This window comes from Ptiloglossa arizonensis, chromosome 2 (assembly GCF_051014685.1).
Source record: "Ptiloglossa arizonensis isolate GNS036 chromosome 2, iyPtiAriz1_principal, whole genome shotgun sequence".
In the NCBI taxonomy this organism is placed as follows: Eukaryota; Metazoa; Arthropoda; class Insecta; order Hymenoptera; family Colletidae; genus Ptiloglossa; species Ptiloglossa arizonensis.
In genome coordinates this window covers 7,220,287-7,241,282 of record NC_135049.1, presented here as the reverse complement: position 1 = coordinate 7,241,282, position 20,996 = coordinate 7,220,287, and the positions used below count along the sequence as shown (strand labels likewise).

The 20,996-nt window shown below is 37.3% G+C and overlaps 1 protein-coding gene across 5 annotated transcripts in view; it reads left to right on the top strand.

Moving 5' to 3' along the window:
* The window catches only part of Heph (polypyrimidine tract-binding protein 1 heph), a 739,001-nt gene that overhangs the window by 646,655 nt on the left and 71,350 nt on the right, over nt 1-20,996 (top strand). For all 5 annotated transcript variants that reach the window (XM_076327578.1, XM_076327577.1, XM_076327575.1 and 2 more), the window contains one exon: nt 12,871-13,011. In XM_076327578.1, the coding sequence (XP_076183693.1) occupies nt 12,871-13,011 (141 nt within the window). The remainder of the gene's footprint in view (nt 1-12,870; nt 13,012-20,996) is intronic.

Genomic DNA, 20,996 nt, shown 5'->3' with positions numbered 1-20,996 from the left:
TGTAGCTGATTCGACTTTACTTGAGTTTAGAGATAAGGTCCCAGACCGTGAACTTTAGAAAAGAATGTAAATTTCTCGAGCAGTAAACAAACCATGCGAATAATTTTCCTCGGTAAATAAAGGAAATAAAAAAATAAACAAAAATCGAGAATTTGATTAATTAGATACAATAAGAATTTACGTAAAGTTGAACGAACAAAAGAAATAACAACGAATGTACAATTTGAAATTAAATTTTGAAACGCGGCCATTTGATCATGCTTGATACTGTTAGTGTTAAAATGTATATAATGCACCCTTTCCAACCTTATATTTCACCATATAATGAATACTTTTTTTTTTTCTTTAGATATATCATTTATTTGATTTCTCAGGAAATTTGTAAGTTAGTTATATTTTAAGCGTCAAATGGATATTCAGATATGTATCAGTAGCTATACTAGTAGCGTTGACAAATACTGAGTGCCAAATATATCATAAATTTTATGTGTGACTTGTATTGCCAAGTACAATACACGATAATAAAAAAAAGTTTCTATTAGACTGGATTAAAAACTCGAAATTATTACACATTATAATTTTACTCATTTCTGTAGGTACATTGCATCAATTGATATAAATATATATGTATGTATGTAAACCTGTCTTCGTCACAAAAATCATTGGCTAATGATTTGGTGTTACTGTATGGTACCAGCTCTTTATATATATTGAATGGACGGAGATAAATACAAATTGGAATAGTGCAAAAATAAAGAAAGATCGGTTATTTCTAACTAAATTAGGCCAAGATGTGATAAATCTGGCATTTGTAGAAGAACTGTGTTCCCAAAATATCAATTTTGGTTGAAAATAGTTGAAACTATATCGGAAAGTAATGTATTATAAATGCTATTCACATATACATCGCTTGTTAGAAATAAGTAGTAAACGATATCGTTCTATACGTCTTTTCGCTGCTGGTAGGAACATAAATAAAGTTTGCTCTACATGTAAAAATCATATAGCTAAGAACATTCGCTAATTATTCGTAAAAAATGTATAAATAAATTTTAATTCGTAGATATTTATTACAATCTAGGTCCAAATTAATGTTTCGATTCAGTTTAAGTTACTCATAAAGCATCCAAAATCAATTATGATCTTTTACATAATATCGATAAAAGAATTATTTCCATTCTGTATAACTAATAATAAATCATTTATTGTTCCATATTTGTAATATGTAAACTAGTAATCATAATTGGTGATGAAATTTATTTAAATATTGCAATATTCTTCCAATACGAGTTAATTTGCTCCAGAATAACAATTATATCAATTTATTGTTCCGAACTTGTAATATGTAAATCACTAATCACGATTGGTGATGAAATTTATTTAAATATTGCAATATTCTTTCAATACGGGTTAATTTGCTCCAGAGTAACAATTATACCAATTTATTGTTCCGAACTTGTAATATGTAAATCACTAATCACGATTGGTGATGAAATTTATTTAAATATTGCAATATTCTTCCAATACGGGTTAATTTGCTCCAGAATAACAATTATATCAATTTATTGTTCCGAACTTGTAATATGTAAATCACTAATCACGATTGGTGACGAAATTTATTTAAAAATTGCAATATTCTTCCAATACGGGTTAATGTTCTCCAGAGTGACAATTATTTCAACAGTGCACAGGCAGTGTAAAGTCCCACTGAAATTAAAATCCTACTTCGTTGAATGATCATCGCGCCTAACACACTTTCGTTTCACCGTGAAGCGTCGAAGTGACGCAAGAAAAAACAAACTGAGCTTCCTCGAGCACCGTTTTCTTCGCCGGTACAACTTTCAGTCCACTTTTACAAAACAGCGGAAGCTTTTTAGAGTGCCATTATCCTGGCGACTTGGAACGCGAGTTTACGGTGCGTACTGGCTGAATATTTCGCGATATCGTAGTGAACCCATAAAAAACGCCGGGCAACCATCTCCGAAGCTCGTTTCCCCGTGGAAAGTCTCGCACGAAGGGTACCGTAAAATTATTATCGCGGCGACACTTCGATCCCCGCGTTACGCGGCAATTAAGGCATCCTTAACGAGCTTCGTCGTTGCTACGAAGAAGCACTAGTCGAGAGTTTCCAACGATGTGGGCGCGAAAAAGTTGAAGACGCCAACTTGTGCTCGAGAATGACGAAGAAAATCATCTGGACGAAGTGCGTTTCACCTGGCAAGACGAACGCTGCTACGTGCGTAACCCGATGACCAACGAGACTTGGTTTTATTAGCGAAATAAATCCGAGAAAACTATCGAGTATGCTCTTGTAATAATGTACGTAATAAATCAGGGACAAGTAAATGTACAAGTATGCAAAATGTCATCTAAATCGATCTAACGATACTCATGCTTTAGCAAGAAATGTTGAACGACTGTCTGCACTGTTGGTACGGGGGTAGTTCTAGAAGTACCTGACCTAACAGAGAAAACACAACAAATTTAGGAAAAGATGTTTCTCTGTATAGTCTTCTTTTAGATCGATACAATTTTCTCAACGATGTTCAATAGCTTCGATACCTTGTTTATAGCGAGGACCATCGAGTTCTGCAAAATAGCCATCAATCGCAGACTCCGCCTCTTCATTGTTGGCAACTCTTTTAACACAGAGTCATTTTTTCAAGTTTGGAAACAAAAAATAATCCGAGAGGGCTAAATCTGGCGAATAAGATGAACGAGGAAGTAATTCGAACTTTAACTCATTGATTTTGGTCATCGCAATAACGGATGTGTAAACTGGTGCATTGTTTCGATGAAACAAAACCTTTTTCGCCAAATATTGTCGTTTTTTCTTCATTGCATCGTCAAACGCTCCAATAAGTTCGCATAATACTCCCTGTTGATTGTTTTTCCTTTCTGAAGATAATCGATGAAAATGATCCCACGCACATCCCAAAAAACTGACGCCATGACCTTGCATGCAGATGGAATTGTCTTCGCCTGTTTCGACTGTTTTTTCTTCTCAAAGTTTCAAATCCTCATTTTGAGAAGCTCCAAACATGCACCTTTACTGGGTGTTTAACTATCTTTTAAAAAATCTCTTGGTCGGTGATAACCTACCATAACGAACCACCAAAGACTGTGTTCAAGAAGAAGATTCATCCAGAAAATACGTCATAGCCTTGCCTACAGATGGAACTGTCTTCGCCATCTTCTTCCCTTTCAGACCATTGTTTCGACCGTTCCTTCATCTCAGGTGTGAAGCGATGGACCCATGTTTCGTCCATGGTTATGAATCAACCCAGAAACTCGGCTTTATTGCTGTGAAACCTCACCAAACACTCGATCGAAACATCCTCACGACGCTGTTTTTGCTCTATTGTGAATAATCGCGGCACCCATCTTGCGCACAGCTTTCTCGTGTCCAAGTTTTCAGTCAATATCCGATGTACAACACTTTTTGATATGCCTACTATGTCTGCTACCTCGCTCAGTTTCAGTCGACGGTCATTCTATACCATTTTGTGAATTTTTGTCACCATTTCAGGTATAGTCACCTCGTTTGATCGACCACTGTGATGTTCGTCTTGACAGCTCGTACAGCTTCGTTTAAACTCTGCCACCCAATAGTTACAAACGAAGGAGAAGACTCCCCCAGAGTAGAATCTAGCTCCGCTTTGATATTAGTTGAATTAAAGCCTTTCAAACGAAAGTATTGTATCGCATAACGATAACCAATTTTTTCCATGTTTACTGAGAGCGTTCACTATTAACAGTTGCCAAACAAATACTAAACAACGAAGCGTCGGCAATTTTCAAACTTAAGCTACGTAAGATCGGTACTTTCTTCCTTATACATTCTTTTCAAACAACTACCGCCGTCTGTAATACCTCAGGCCGGTTACTTCTGGGACTGCCATCGTAAGGCCTTAAAGAAACCTTCGATGACTATCGGTACTTCTGGGACTACCCTTGTAATACTATAAGTAATAAATAAGGATAAGTGAATGTATAATACAAGTATGCAAAGATCCTTGTCTAGATCGATGCAACGAAGATTTTACGTTCTCTGTATCGGATATTCAAGCTTCAACGAGGAATGTTGAACAACGTCTGTCTGCACTGATGGTAGATCAAATATGTTCAATTCGAGAGTAAAGGGGTGAAAAACGAGAAATTCCACGCTCGAAATACACAGGTGTAATCGCGAAATCGTAAAGGTAGATAACTGGAAATTACTTTGGAGACATAGTACAAGGACACGTAGATGCAGTGCACTCGTTTCGCCATCAAAAGCTCGTCCATCGTGTCACCGCGTCTCGATGCTGCATCCGGTTCCGCCACATTTCGTTTCTACAACGTAAACCGTTGTTGTTGCAATTGCTGTTATCTCGGCTGGAGGTTGTTCGACCTCTCGGCTAACATCGTGTCTCCTTCGTTTCGTTTTATTTCCGTATCCTGTTCCCATCTCAGTGGTTACATTGTCTTCTGCGCTACCGGGTCATTTTCTTACTTATGTTTGGACATTCGATTTCACCCACGATGCACAACAATTTTTGAACTCTTCGCATCGTGAATTATCAGAACTTTAAACATTCATAACACTTTGAATTTTACCTTTGCGTTATATCATTGATTCAAACGAAACTGTAAGTTTCAGTTTCAGTGACTCAAAGCTTCAAACTGTATTTGTGATCCGATACGATCTATCGAGAAAATCATCAATATTGATATAATTTCGGTCCCGAGTACCTGATTTGTGGTATTTGAATTTTCCGTGCCCACTTGGGCCTGCTGTGAATGCAGACCTAGAAAATACATTGCGTGCGAATGGACCTGCGTTAGAGTAAACACTTGGCGCCAATCGGTAAAGACGTAGTAACAGTATGGGTACGAGAAGAAACTGGTAAAGACATAGTGACAGTATGAGTAAGAGTATGAGAAAGGACTGGCAAAGACGTAGTAAGAGAAAAGAGTTGAAAAGACGTAGTAAGATGAGAGACTTGTAAAGACGTAGGCGACGAAGACGGTAAAGACGCGTGCCGAGGGCACTAAGACGATTAGTTTAGTTTTATACATAGTCGATCTATCTTCAGTGAAAAGAGAAACCTATTACCAATACCACGTCTAATACTAATAATACTACAATTACAATAATAACACTATATACTAGTATAATATATATATAGGTTTTTCTTATATATATTACACACACACATTCAACCAATCACCAACCACACGTACCAACAGATTTAATGAACTCGGAGCGATACATATTTTCTATCGTGTCTACGAGGACGCCATTTCACGAGATATAATGAACACTTTCAATCAAATGCGCCGCGTTCGTGTTCTCTATTCATCGCGTCCAATAAAGTAACAACAGGTTATTACGTTGATCGTTTCGTTACGCTGTTTGCACACTTTGTCCTGACAAAAGCTTCATTTCGGTCGATCCGAACAACTTTTGCGGAGCAACGAAACCCAAGCGTGTTCCCAGCTCCTCCGGGTGAAAAGGGTAGCGTGTACGCCATGACGGATTAAATTTTTAATCATCCGTTTGGATGAAATGGATCGAAAACACGTGTATCGTTGTAAAGAAAACCAACAAAATTGCAAACTGAATTATCGATTTGCTATGGCGAGTGTCTAAGCAATGAATACTCGATTCGCGCGGCTATCGAAGGACTATCTAACAATCCAACCACTCTCTGGATGTGATGGCTCATTTTCACTGTTTGCTTTTTTAGAGCTTTAGTTTTCAACAAATTACCGTGCCTTCGTTTTCGTATCGAGTCCCGAGTTAGGTGAAGTTCCTTTATTTGCTTTGGGCTTATTCGTTCCTGCTTCTGCTCTATCGGTTGTGTTCGTTCAGAATACTTTATCGGGTTGTGTTGACACGCGAACGGTACACGCTTTTAACGATTGGAACTATTTTTTTTTTTATTTAATCATTGGAACTTTTTCGGCCGAATAAGATGTAAAATCGAACAAATTGAAATTGTTACGAATAAAAAGTGAACTGTAACAATATGCTTCGATGGATACTTTCGTTTGATGTTTATATTTTTATGTTTCGCGAGATCACTTAAGAACGTGGAATCGAAGGTATCGATGGGTGAACTTTTCTAAAATTTAATGCAAAATGTTAGAAATATGTAAAAAATTTTTTGCATACATTCATACGAATAACGAGCAAGTGTTTAGGATCGTACGATTATACGAAATGGGAGGGTCGACTTGGAGGGCATTATTATTAAAAAAAGTATTTCATTTGACGAAAATACACAATTCGAAAATAAAACTTCTTTAATAGCAAAGATTTAACACAGAATCGATAAAGAGCTGGATAAAGTAATTATTACAGTTCTATCCGCCCGAGTAACTTTACTGTAAATATATATCAAGTTGCTAAATAAGTTTTGTCGTTTTTTATATCGTAAAAAAATACTATGACACTTCAACTTTGTACACCTGTAAATATACGAATCAGTCGACAAATCTACAATGAATTTCATACATGTTCATGAAATATTTTTGAAAAAATAAAATGAGGAACCTAATAGCTCCATTTCTTATCGAACGACAAAACTTTTTGACAAAACTTCGAACTAAAATTCGTCCTTCTCGAAACGCTTTTACCAAGTATTATTACCTTTGATTTATTTTCTAATTATCACATTCGATCCGATATTTCTTCAAGAACGAATAACACAAAATATCAAGCTATGTATCACTGTATCTTGAATAATTACGAATAAGAATACTAAAAAATAAACTGAGTCACCTGTGCGTTGAATCTTTCCAATATCAATAAGTTCAGCTATTATTTTTCGAATTTCAATATATACATATATACAATTTCGAAACATATTTCCAACGTCTAAAGCTTCGATAAAATCGTGAAAAGAGAATCTCCTTAACGTCGAAATTCATTCGAGTTTCAACCTTTCTCCCATCAAGCGACCCTAATTATTCCCTGTTCTATATATTTTTCAGCGCACCCCGACGTTCCTCCGAAAGAGGAGAGAAACATAGAGCGACGGTTAATGGCATTATTTTCTCTGGCGAGGCCAATTTTGACCCGTTGCATTTTTAATAGGCCGAACGAACGTCCGCGTTGGAACGACGATCGGTAACTGTTCGATTAATATTGAAATTCAATCGGCCACTTTGCGCCGCGCGGCACGGCGATCGCAAACTGATCGATCAGGGTCCCCGCTTAATAGATCGAAACCTTTCGTTGCTCGCTCCCGAATACCGATCACGATTTCCCGCAATTTTTCGCTCTCGAGTCGAATTTGCACACGTCTACCGACGCGGCTCCTATTTTCGAAAAATGGCCACGGTTATTCGGTGAGTTATAATTATTAGAGCTGCGTGATATTTACCAGTTCCACGAACGCTTGGTACAATGCAATCGCGTTTGTTGATGTTTCGTTGCCTTTTCGAGATTGTTATTTACACTGAACGATGGGAAATGTTATCGAGTAACCAAATGCAGATTCAAAAGTTTTCGTCGACAAAATTCGTTGAACGAATTCAACAGTTTCGATCACTTTTGACAGACTTTATCTCGTTAATTGTAAATACTCTGTAATACACTAACTCAGATATACTGTGTCCGATTTGTACACACCTAAAGAAGTATTAGGGGGACCGGAAAGTAATGTCGTTTCCCGACATTAAATTCAAATACATAAATTTTTAACGAGTTTTCATTTTTAATCAATGATATAATCACCCTCATTATCAACAACCTTTTGCCTTCTAGTGTGCAAATTTTCAATGCCGGATCGATAAAAATCAATTGGTTTTTGAGCAAAATATACAGAGATGGCATTTTGAATATCATCCAAATTTGCAAATCTTTTGCCACTTAGAAAGTGTTGAAGCGATCGGAATAAATGGAAATCCGATGGTGCAACATCGGGCGAGTATGGTGGGTGAGGCAGTACCTCCCACCCCAATTCATTAATTTTTGCCAAGGTTCGTCTTGCGCAGTGCGGTCTTGCATTATCGTCTTGCAGAATAACGCCTTTTCTGTTGACAATCGCTGGCCACTTTTCAATTAAAGATTTATTTACACGATCTAATTGTTCACAGTAAAGGTCTGCATTCACAGTCTGTCCAGGTTTCAGCACTTCAAAATGAACAACGCCGCGAATACTCCACCAAACACACAAAAGGGCCTTTTTGGGGTGTAAACCTGGCTTAGCAGTACTTTGTGGCGATTCATTTGGAGAGAGCCACTGCCTTTTGCGTTTTGGATTATCATAAAGAACCCACTTTTCATCTCCGGTGATCAAGCGATCAAAAAACGCTTCTGTATTGTGCCGTTGAAGCAATAAGTTGCATGTGGTGGATCGGTTAGCCTTGTTCTCTTCGGACAGATTATGCGGGACCCAAACACCTGCTCTGCTTACTTTCCCAATCTGCTGCAAATGTTCTTGGATGGTCGACCAAGGTTGGTTAAGACTGTTTGACAATTCCTCGATTGTCTGACACGGATTTGCTTCCACTTCCGCACTTAACACGTCATTGTCTAACGTTGTTGGTCTTCCTGATCGATACGAGTCGGAAAGATCAAAATTACCGGATTTGAACTTGGAAAACCACCTTTGGCATTTACGAACGTCTAATGCATTTGGATAAACATCGCAAATGTTTTTGGTAGCAACTGTTGCGTTACTACCCTTGCGAAACTCAAAAAGCATGCAATGCCGGATATGTACCTCTTCTGGTATTTGGCTGGCCATTTCACCCAAAATTGTAAAGAAAAATTTTAAATTTAATTATTTACAACTAAACAAGTCACTATAACCTCAGAATGTCTTTGCTACGACTTTAATGTACACAATGAGCTGACAAATGACAATCAAATAGTGACATGCGCAGAAACGACATTACTTTCCGGTCCACCTAATATTTTACTTCCCGATGCAGTATCTGGTATTATTAAGAAAAGGAATTTTGCACAAAAATGTGTATTTATTTCGTAGAACAATGAACCAAATGTGTGTTTGTTTCATAGATAATAGATTGTATTGAAAGAAATTCATCGTTATATCATTTTTAATAATTTTACATAATTTACGACAGAAGGGACATATATTCCACGTCCAACAAAGAATACCCGCAAAGTGTCCGACGCCATTTTGATGAAAGTTTGTAATATTGTACAGCAGTTCAAAATAAAAAACCCATATTTTTTGGCTGCGAAAACTGAAGTTTAAAAGGTGAAATTATTCTTCGTGGTTTTATTCTACTAATGCTAGCTTGAAAATTATGGGCGATACATAAACAAAATTGTTCTATTCGTAAAAGGAAGCTCTAAAAATATTCTTAAATACAGTGAAGGTTACGACAAACCCCATTTTAGGGCGAATTTCTTTTTTAATTTTAAACTTATTTAGACTGATATAGCAAATGTAAGCTGCTGTTGGTCACGTAGACCACCGAGTATAAAATTAGAATGACCGGCGGGTATACAGGAGTCGACGCGTTCAAGTATTTTTATGTCGAAAGTGGTATCAAATTATGGAAAATTCAGTACTGTATAGAACATAAAACGGGTAAAATGAAATTATACAATAAAACACAGACGTCCTTGACTGCATCGCTCAAAATGTGAATTTCCTGCCCCCTTTCCATGTTAGTTTAAAATAACATAATTATCGACTGGCACTCCATCCCAATTTGAAAAATCGATTAAATCGATTGCTTTTTCATTCTCAGTGTTTTCATAAAAAAACTCCGAGTATATTAAGTTAAACTAACTAAAAGCATCGTTGCATTCATTTTGTCATTTAATAGTAGCTATTAATTTTAACGTGGAAGAATTGAATTTATGTAATTGTAAAAATAATGTTATAATATCAAAATAAAGTTTCTAACTCTTTAAAAGAAATACAGTTTTTCAAATTTGTTTCGTCCTTTGTTGTACAAAGAACATTCCTTGATTTATTTAAATTTCAAACGATTATAGTCGAGTAAAGATGAACTATGCTCTTAAACTGAAATTAAGTTGCTATGGGTCATTCAATAGTTTATCTGAAAAAATCAAACTGTGTCGTGTTTCAACTCTGTATCTTCACTTGGGTTTGTAATTAAAGATAACTATAGCAACAATATATACTTAATATAAGAAACCGCTATTTTCGGCATTATTGTTTTTCTTTTTATTTATCACATCATTGATTTCCAAATAGAAAAGAAGTGAAAAATCCCTAATATGTGGTTTTATAATTGAAATGTTTCTGATAGACATATTTTAAGTTTAATAGCAATGCTATTTCCTTTTTTGGCAGAAATGTTTAAACAAAAGTGCTTTCTGCTCTTGAGAAATTTTGTTGCTTTTATGTTATAAATTAGTTCATAATGCCTCACTTGGAAAAAGTGAAATGCTCGTGATATTTTTATTTAAATGGAGAAGAGCTGGCAATAATTGTTCACGTATTTTATTTTTCACTGTGAATAATATATTTATTTTTATGTCGACGCGACGAAGTGGATGGAAAATATTGCATAGTTTGTAACACGTGTTTCTTTGAAATTGTTTGTCGACTGATAATAGATTCCAAAAAATATATATTTTTGTTTCCACAAATTCTCTGTTAGCCAGTGTTTTTCTATAAATAAATATTTGAATTGTTTATAATTTGAATCGAAGCTTCAACGTATTTTACTTTTCCATGCAATTTCTAGTATTATTAAAAAAATGAATTTTAGACAAAATGTGTATTTATTTCATAGAATAATAGACTAAATGCGTATTTGTTTCAGAAATAATAGATTGTATTGACAGAAATTCATCGTTATATCATTTTTAATAATTTTACATAATTCTCTCGAAATATATATAATGTATCATTTTAATTTAACAATTTACCATTTTTTTAGTAATCTATTAATATTTGTGAAATTTTCATTATAGTATTTTCGAGTAAGTTTTGATGGTTTAAATAAGGTAAAAAGTAGAGACACTTATTTATAAATCTTAGAATAGGAGGCTGCATTTGAACAACTTTTTATACTTATCTCTAGGTTAAAATTGATTGAAACAACTATCCTTTTCTTAAAGATACATCAATGTTACAGTATCTTCATAATAATATATATCTCATCTTAATATAATCATTTCCCATTTAATTTGAACGTGTGATCGAATATTACAAATAGTACTGTTTCAGGTTCTGTATAATAAATTGAAAGCATATGATCAGCATACAGATAGTGATAAATGTGTACTTTATATATTTACAAAATGTATAAAATTCATTTATTCTTAAACAAATGTTAAATTTTATATTAAATTTGTTATGCATGTTTTACTATATCCTGCAATGTTCTCTGAAAATTTAATCTTCCAATTTTTATATAAATATTTACAGATAACAAGTTTTAATTCAAAAGTATCGATAGCTAAGAACAATGAAAATTATAATATATTTCCTTTGGAACTGTGTGCTTTTCGTATGTACTCGATACAGAATGATGTATTATAATCTAGAGTAGAATTTATTTTCAATAATGCTAAAGAAGAACGATTAAAATCGAAATGAAATGCAATCTATGCAATCACATTTCACATATTTTTTGTTTCAAAATCGAGAAACCTAACGAGATCGATTCAATCGCATCGTGTGTTACATGATTCGATTTAAAAACTCAATTACCCAACTGAAACTCAATTAAAATATTACACACATAATACGTTCAGTGTGAGCTGTATAAATATTTTTCACTTCGGGTTACTTTTCGAAAACCGACTCAGTGGTTGTTGCCTGTTATTTGTAGAATATTACTTATAACGCTTCCTTCGCGCTGCACTTGATCGATTTCCTTTGATGTAAAAACATCGTTTCGTGGACTAACTCGGTAACAAGTTCCTCTTTCATGGGACTTCCGATGCCACTGTACGACTTCAGAGCCCGGAGTTTTCAACCGTCTGCTGGTTCAAGCTGCGTTTTAATCTGCATCGAAATTCTAATGCGGCCCGTTTCTTTAGCATTTTATGGTAATCGCACTCGAGTTTACTTTCACAGTTTACTACGCAGCGACAGCTGATGACAACGATAGGGCTGGTTGTCGTTGATGGCTTTCGTAGACGCGAAAGTAGATTCGGATATCAGGAGAAAAGAAACAAACCGTGAAGTTGCATTAATTTATGTTCTTATTCTACTTTGTCGAAACGATCAGAAGATCGTAATCTTTGGAAACTCATGAGATTGAACTAAATATCGAGGATGAATAATGAATAAAACTCGATAGAGTTCTCAACTTTGTCGTTTTGTTTTTTTTTCTTTCAATTCATTGGTTGTTTTTGTAGTTTAAAATTCCAATTAGTCTTACCTCATTTTGGTTCGCTAGAATTCAACGACTAATTTAATTTATTTACAATTCAAAATATTAAGTTTATATATATTGAATTTAAGTTTATTTTAATGTTATTAGCGTAATCAGTTGGAATACGTAAAATACGAAGTCTTTAGGGGACACCCCTGATTCAGAATGTTTTGGAAAACAGAATGAAACGTAACCACCTCGTGTCCTATCGAGGAGTTGCTTTCAAAACTGCAATAGACAGTAGTTTTATTATATAACTAGTGTTACAAAATAAGGTTTAAGATTTATATACTCCTAATAGTGACTGCGTAAACAATGTTTATAACCTGTAGTCGTAACAGTTGGGTATTTGGCTTTTACGCTACAAACCTCGACTTTTCGAATTTCAAACGTGTACAATTTTTCTTTTCTTTCTCGATTAAAGCTATACTTCGTGTCAAGTATACAAAGGTTTTTCAAACCTGTTCCAGTCTATTACACGCACAAGAACGAAAAGATTATTCGAAAAATTAAGTTTCTTTTTTTCCCTATCTGTTGCAGAACTCGAACAACCAAGTTGCACTTCCTGGACAAAATCAAGTGGCTCAGACGCAAGCAGAGACTCAGGGGGGTCCGAACACAGTTCTTAGAGTCATCGTCGAGCAGATGGTTTATCCAATTTCTCTGGACGTGCTCTATCAGGTGAGTAACAAATTCTGATCTAACGCCGTTCGAATAATTGATCACTGACTACGTAATTTATGGCAAATATGCGACGAGTGTTTCAAATCCTCAAGTCATTTTTTCCGATTTCTGCACTGGCCCGATTTCGAAATGGATAATCGAACATATTTAACATAAATTTTTACGTTTCGCGAGCTTCAAATTGGATTTTACAATGAACGTAACGGTTTATAATTATAACATTTTAAATCGTTTTAATCCGGATACTTTCGAGGTACGCAAATGGTGATACGAAATATTAATAATATTTGAGTAGAAGAAATTATAAATCTCTTTATGTTACTAAAATAAATACATTCTGCTAGGGAAAAACATAGATTGCTATAACAAATGTACTTTGTCCGTATGTTTTGTCTACCACGTATACTTGTAACATTAAATGATCGATTCAGTTCAATAGATTTACGTAAAAAGCATACTAGTATATTTCATGGTTAAAAATAAGACAAATGTGATAAGCTTTCTTAAAAAGAATCAACTTTTTACTTGTAAATGACGAATAAGTTTTTATTACACCCCATTTACATTATTCGAATAAATTTTATTCAACTCTAGTCGAATTATTATTTCGCTATGAATAACACAACAGGAGGTTTCGTCCGGAACCGATATTTTTTTCGAAAATTGTTAAAAGTGAAATTGTTCTACTCCGATACGATTGACAACTTCATTGTCTATATTTTCTGCTGCGTTTGAAACTGAGTAACTTTTGTCTAAAACATTCTTCAAACAACGAACTTGGAGAAAATATTTAATTACTTTAAATTGTTAACAAGAGCTAATTAATGCTTGTCTAATGCATTCTAAAACGCGACAAATTTATATTCCTTTGGATTGAAAAACAAAAACAATGATATCGGGATTCCCTTGTAAAATAAGTAACCATTATTTAACAAAAAAAATTGGCATTTCATTTATTTCCAAATAAAACTATGCCCCGACGACGTTTAGACTGGTCGATCGAGACACTGAATTGTGGTTACTGAATTTAAGCACTGAGTAAATTAATATTTATAAATAAGATAATGGATATAAGAAAGCGAAGGTTAGATGTGTGGCGGCGCTACCCACGCTTGCCACCAGAGGGAAACTCACCACCAAACGTTTCCCGCAAGTTCCCGTACCTGCTCCGATCGGTATATATACGATCCCTTACCGATCTTCCAATGTCCCGGCGTATAAGACCAAAGTGGTGACCCCGTCTACGAACACGCAAGGAATGGACAACAAACAACACAGCAGCTTAGGCACAGCACAAGACGATGGAAGGAATGCAACGTAAAGGCAGATTTTCGTTAATCCCCTTCTCCTAGAGTTGACTTCTCAACTTGCCAGCGACAACGACGAACGCTACTCGGCTAACCATCAGGATCAACCCCAGGAGGACAGCAGGCAGGTTAATCGACATTCACCGACCACACGATGCGTTTCGATAAAAACCGGTACACTTGCCAACGCATCAATGTCGTAAAACAAACAAACGCGGCTTGAACAAACGATGCTCGTCACGCGTATCCCGTAATCGAGAGCTGGGCCTTACTACGAAAAAGAAGCATTCTTCTCTTTCACCGCTCTGGACAACCTCCTCCTGTGCCTGTTGTGCCAAACCGAACTACGGAACAAATACCAACGCCACCGGGACAATCAAGACGGAACTTCAAATATCGTTTATCACTGGCAAGGGGGTTATGTGGCGGCGCTACCCACGCTTGCCAACAGAGGGAAACACTCACCACCAACCGTTTCCCGCAAGTTTCCGTACCTGCTCCGATCGGTATATATATACGATCCCTTACCGATCTTCCAATGTCTCGGCGTGTAAGGCAGGGCCTGATAGGATGTCTTACTGACGAGTCTACTAGCAGGCCCGGGATGAAAAAACGCTCTCCCCACTCCTTTTCCTTACTCACTATGTAGAGGCTTGCAGCTGCATTTTATGGCGGGTCCGTGCTTCGAGTTTGTTAGAGAAATTGTCCACATGGCTACGGCAAGGGCCTGTCACCGAGGGTCAGTTTATTTGTTCTTCAACTCGAGGCACAGAGCAAGTGATGGCTATTTCCCGTCATAAAACACTGTGCAAGCACTTAGACAGGGACCCTCTGCACAGCCTGGCACGCGAGGCCCTAGCGCGGCCTTGTTGCGTCATTCGAGATGCTGGAAAATTCCAGCCCAGACCTGCAGGGGTTTGGACACCCTGTCTACGTCGCGACGCCTCCACCTAAGCCCCATAGCGATGGGCATGTCTTAGATTCGGCGGGACTAGGACCCGTAATTGGTCAGTCATTCGTCGCCACCCACCCTTGATTAAGGGAGTAGGGCGAACCGAGGTGACGTTTGCACTGACCCGAGAAGTTTTAGATCTGTGTACAGAATACCACCAAGACAATACAGCTAAGGGTCTACGGCTAGAGTGTACAGAGTACAGTCAAGGGCCTACTACAGCCAGAGTGTACAGAGTACAGCTAAGAGACCACGGCTAGAGTTTTGGCCTGAACGCACGGATTGACGTGTGCAGCTTCCTGCGTTAGTTCCCATCAAGAACTTGCACTCCTCGATGGAATTACCAGCAATTCCTCGAGCTACAACGGAATCTTGGACCTTCGAGGAAGTTCGGCAGCCGGCTTGTACATCCAGTGAGGCGCCGTGTGTGAGGACAACGCTCAACACCCCCTGGACGTGATAGCAGCAAGCGGCGGAGACCTCGAAGGCGGCATTACAATCTACATTGGTCCAGCCCATCGGACAACGATCAACAACAGCTAGTCCTTCCAACGGGAAGGTGGTCCTTCGAGCAACTTATAGTCGGCACCATCGTGCAAACACACTCAATGCTCGAATGATCTTCGAGATCTACCACAAGCAGCTACACACTACATATAGCCGCCAAAGATGTACTAGTATAACGGTGATCGGCTGAGTCGGGAGTTCGTCCGTGTTCTCCTCAGTTCTCCTCTCCCTTGGCGTCGAATCTGAAGACTCGTCATCTGTCTGGTCGCAGCTTCGAGGCAAAAGAGTCGTCCTTCCTTTTCATGCGTTCTTGTTGCAAACCCCAGCGGCACAAGCTCGCGTAGGTTACAGCTGTGTTGCGTTGCCTGTTTAACCATACCAAAAACCAATAACATTCCTTTTCGCACACGTTCCCATAACAACGCACGAGACTCTTTCCGCTCCCATAACAACGCATGACACTCTGTACGACAGACCGCTGATAACCGAAATTCCTTTTGCATACGTTCCCATAACAACTCATGAGACTCTTTCCGTTCCCATAATGACGCACTCCTTACGTACTCAGGACAGGAACAGATATAAAAACCCGACACATAAGAGACAGATCAGTCTTGACCCGTGATTAGATCCGCACCAATCTGTGACCGACGGTACCGCAATTAAAGTGTAATACAGAAGAAAATAATAGAGAGTTCGATCTCCCGTTGGAGATCAACATTTTTTCTATCAAATCCTTAATTATTACGTGACACCTGCGTGCGACCAGCCAATGTCCTGGCTGAAGTCCTGGCTGGTCATCTGCACAGCCCTTGACCGCCGCGTCCCATTGTTTGGCCAGCAAGGGCCTGGCGAGGGATCGTGGCAGTCGTTCCTTTGTTTATAAATTCATTCTGTGTTTTGAAATCATGAGCTAAATTTCTTGAGCCTAGAAGTCCTTTACGGTACAATTTCTAGCGGAATGGGCGTCAGATGAATGAGTTTCAGAAACAGCTCCACAGTCTTTAATGGTTGAAACTTCCGCCTTCCTCGCTCACCCAAAGGAATACGCAAAAGTAGTAGCTCAACACCTAGCTTTAAGTGGATCTTGACAATGTGAAAATATGCAATATTTGCGAGTATGTAATTTTATCTTATAACTTCTACGTACCTCTACCTCCAACCGAAGATACAGTCTGGACGATTATTACAGAACAACCTATGTAGCGATGGCGTCAAGGGATTTGAAAAATGTTGACGTGCCAAGGGGTAGTATTTATCAGAGTATTAGGGGGTTGCGTGCAAAGTAAAATTCATCAAAATCGGCCAGGAATAATGTAGGAGATGCAAAATTAATCCGATTCCACGGCTATTCCCCTGAATTCGATTCCCGATTAATCGGATATTTCTCCGGTATTCTTCGACCGGTCTGCGGATCACGAGGGGAAATATCCGTGGCATATTTCGCGCGGCAAATGTTCGCGGCTTCGAGGGATTTTTCCTCCTGCCGCGTTTTCGTTAATGGAATATTAAATAATCCACGCGCCCCAACGAAATGTTTACCAAGTCACGCGAAACGTTGGCCGAAAATCTTTGATTTTCACGCAACATGAATTTTTCCGTTTCACTATCTCCGTTCGTGATAATTTTCAACTATGAAAATTCTCAACTACGAGCGAAGCATTTTTCTGTATTTTTAATAGCAATCGAGATAACTACATCGGATATTAAGAGGTTGGTAATTCCTTTACTGTCAGGTCACTCTCTGTATTAAGTGTCTGACTGTTGAACGTAGCACTTTAAGAATTGATGATCGATCTTACGCAAAAAATGTTTATCTTCAACGTATTGAGTTTCTGTTAAAAGTATTAAGTATGTTACCAAGTTCTCTGATATTTCAAAGTAATAATTTTGAACTACTCTACCGGGTCTTTGATATATAAAAAGAAATGTTTCATCGTGTAAATTATTGATACAATTATAACTGTAACTGTATGTACAATAACACCGTTTTTTGGAGATTTACATTTTGCAATAAAATTTAAGATTGTCTTAATTTTTCTCCGGTATAAATTTTCAAAAGTGGGAACACGACACGACTGACGATTCAAATATACAAAAGACAGTGCGATAGTAAATATAATTGTTGCGGAAAGATTGATGGAGATTGCAAATTCGCAAAATTTAAATACGGAATGGTACCTAATACGAAAAATAATTCTTCTAAACACTTGGACGAAGATACGAAGTGCTTATTGGTGCAATTCGATGTAAAAATGATCAACCCGGAATTTTTACGAATTTCTTCTATATTTTAAATAACTTACAGACTCTGGAACATTTGGCAATGTTTAAAATTCGATGCAAAACTGTACGCCGTAAATGATTCGTTTCGTTACGCGACAAAAGTCATCACCTTTGCAATTTATCGCTCAATTTCGACACCGGAGCCGCGAAATTCGAATATTATAAACTTTAACCACCGTTGCGATCGGATGGGTAATTTTCATTGCCAAATAAAACGAAAACCGGGATTATTCAATGAAAGTTGCAGATCTCAGCGGGCAACTTCGTTGCATAACGCAGAGCCGCTGAAACATGCAATTTTGTTCTGTAATCGTATCACACGGTCCGCCGCGCGATCACGAATCCAGCGCGCACAATTTTGCATCACAAATTCATAATAAGGAAACACCGGGGGTCGGATTACATATTTACGGAATTACAAATTACAATTACAGGGTGAATTATGTAACGAGTCGCCCGTTATTATTGAATTAATTCGCGTGTCGTGATGCACGGAACATAAGCTGATTCCGCGGCGATTAATTACGATGCTTTGACGGTCGATTAACGAGTCGATTAAAATCACGGGACAGCCATATTATCGTGGCTATTATCGTAACTCTGAATGCTCGGAAGTTTCGTCCTATGACACGGCATTAGAATTTCATGCAGTTGAGTCTCTTCGACCGGTTTTAGTAGGGCTGGAGATACGGTTCGTTCGAAAACATTGTACGATAAGTTTCGTCGTTCGACGAGGAAAACACGATTTTACGATTTGGAATGCATTTTCTTATTCAGTATATAGTACTCTCCCCGAATTTCAATAAATTCGTCGTTCGATGAAAATCGTTTTCCACGCATGAATTTTTCGAGATGTGAGAACAGCCACAAGTCAGAACGAGCTAAATCTGGCGAATAACGTGGATGTTGCAACAATTCGTACTTTAATTCATTGATTTTCGCGATGGTTTTTCGAGCTGTGCGAGAGGGTGCGTTCTTTCGATGAAAAATGATTTTTTTCTTCGGTAAATCAGGTCTTTTCTCACGAATTTTTACATCCAGCTGATGCAAACAGTTAGAATAATAATCTAAGTGTATTGTTTTACCTGTTTGGTGGTAATCTACGAACAAAATTCCTTTTCCATACCAAAACACCGATGCTAACAGTTTCTTGGCTGATTTCTGGACCCTAACTCGCTTCGGAGCCGAAGTATGGGATTCACATCACTTCTTAGCCTCTTGTTTTGATTCAGGATCATGGTGGTAAACCCAAGTCTCGTCCATAGTGTTGAAACGACGCATAAAAGTCTTTTTATCCTTTCTAAAACGCTCCAAATGTTGCTGAGAAAGTCGCATTCGAATGTATTATTGTTCTATTGTTAGCGAATGCACCAATCATTGTGCACACAGCTTTCTGAAACCCAAAACTTCAGCCAAAATATTGCTCACGCTGCCTAATGAGATCCCTAGGGCTTCTACTAAATCTTTCTCGGTTGATCGACAATCTTCCAAAACCATATCCTGTATTTTTACTATGATTATCTAGCGTTGATGCACCTTTTGGACATCCTTCACGTGGATCGTCTTGAAGACTTGTACGAACACGTTGTAATCGAAAGTGAAGAGTCCTTATACACTTTTAACAATCGTTTATGAATTTGTTTTGGTGCTACACCTTTCAAAAATGAAAATTTTATCACAGCTCGATATTCAATTTCTTCCATTGTAAAGAAATACTATGACACTTCAACTTTGAACAACTGTAAATATACGAATGAGTCGACAGATCTGAATGAAACTTCACACATAGTCACAATCAGTAGTATCGTTAAAAAAATAAAACCACGAACCTAATAGCGCCATTTCTTATCGAACGACGAAATTTATTGAACAACCCAATATATTTATATAATATGGATAAAGTACAGAACCGTTTCATTTCACACATAGTTAAAAATAATTTGAATTAGCTCGTGTTTGGACTCATTTTCACCATGAAATCCGCATCAACTCGTTGGTAAAACTATCACGAAAATACCATGAAAAATATAACAATTTTTCTTTTCACGGATGGATCCGATGTGCAAAAAACATCGCTTAATATTTACCCTTCAATATTTACCCTTTACTTAATATTTACCCTTACAGTATACACATTATTTGAATAACAAATAAAATAAATATTTGCAGTCAGTACAAACATAAATTTAAACAAAAACTCGACAAATTACAAAGAGACGAAAATAAGTCGATGGTATGATACAGCGACTTCAACATTTTGAAACGTCTAACCTTTAAAAGATTGTTTCACATGTATAACGAATCGTATGAAATATTATGGCAGTAGCTTTAAGGATATATAAAATTACATTCAAGTATCATTTATTAATTATGAAATAGTATGCTTTCAACGCAACAACGCAACAAGTTGGTCGAAACAACAAAAAACTACTTTATCGATATCACCGGGATAAACTCGAACATTAAGTTATTATTTGTTAAATATTTACCATCGCACCACCTAAAATTTCACAGTCGCGACAACTGAAAGTTTTCCAAGATAGAGAAGGGGATGTGTTTAATGTCCCGTGCTTGCGGCAAACGACAGAAATTAATGATGTCGGGTGTATATAATTAAAAACATGCACTATTCAATAAAATTGCTAAATATATGGTCTGTGATGTAGGATTTTCCAAGTGCCGGTGTTAACGAACGCGGTAATAGCCCAGAGAAAAAGGGACTGTAAGACTGAACGTATCGTGACGTTCATTAAGGAATGCTCCCTTTGGACCCGGATGGCAGGATAACCGGTGTGCTTCCGGTTTGAGTTGAGTGGTCCATGCATTTTTAAGGGCATCCACCAGCTCACCGAATAATATACTGCACTGTGGTCCACGTGTCCGGAAACTCGGTCCTTTTTCCTCCATGAATGTATGTACAAGGTCTTCAT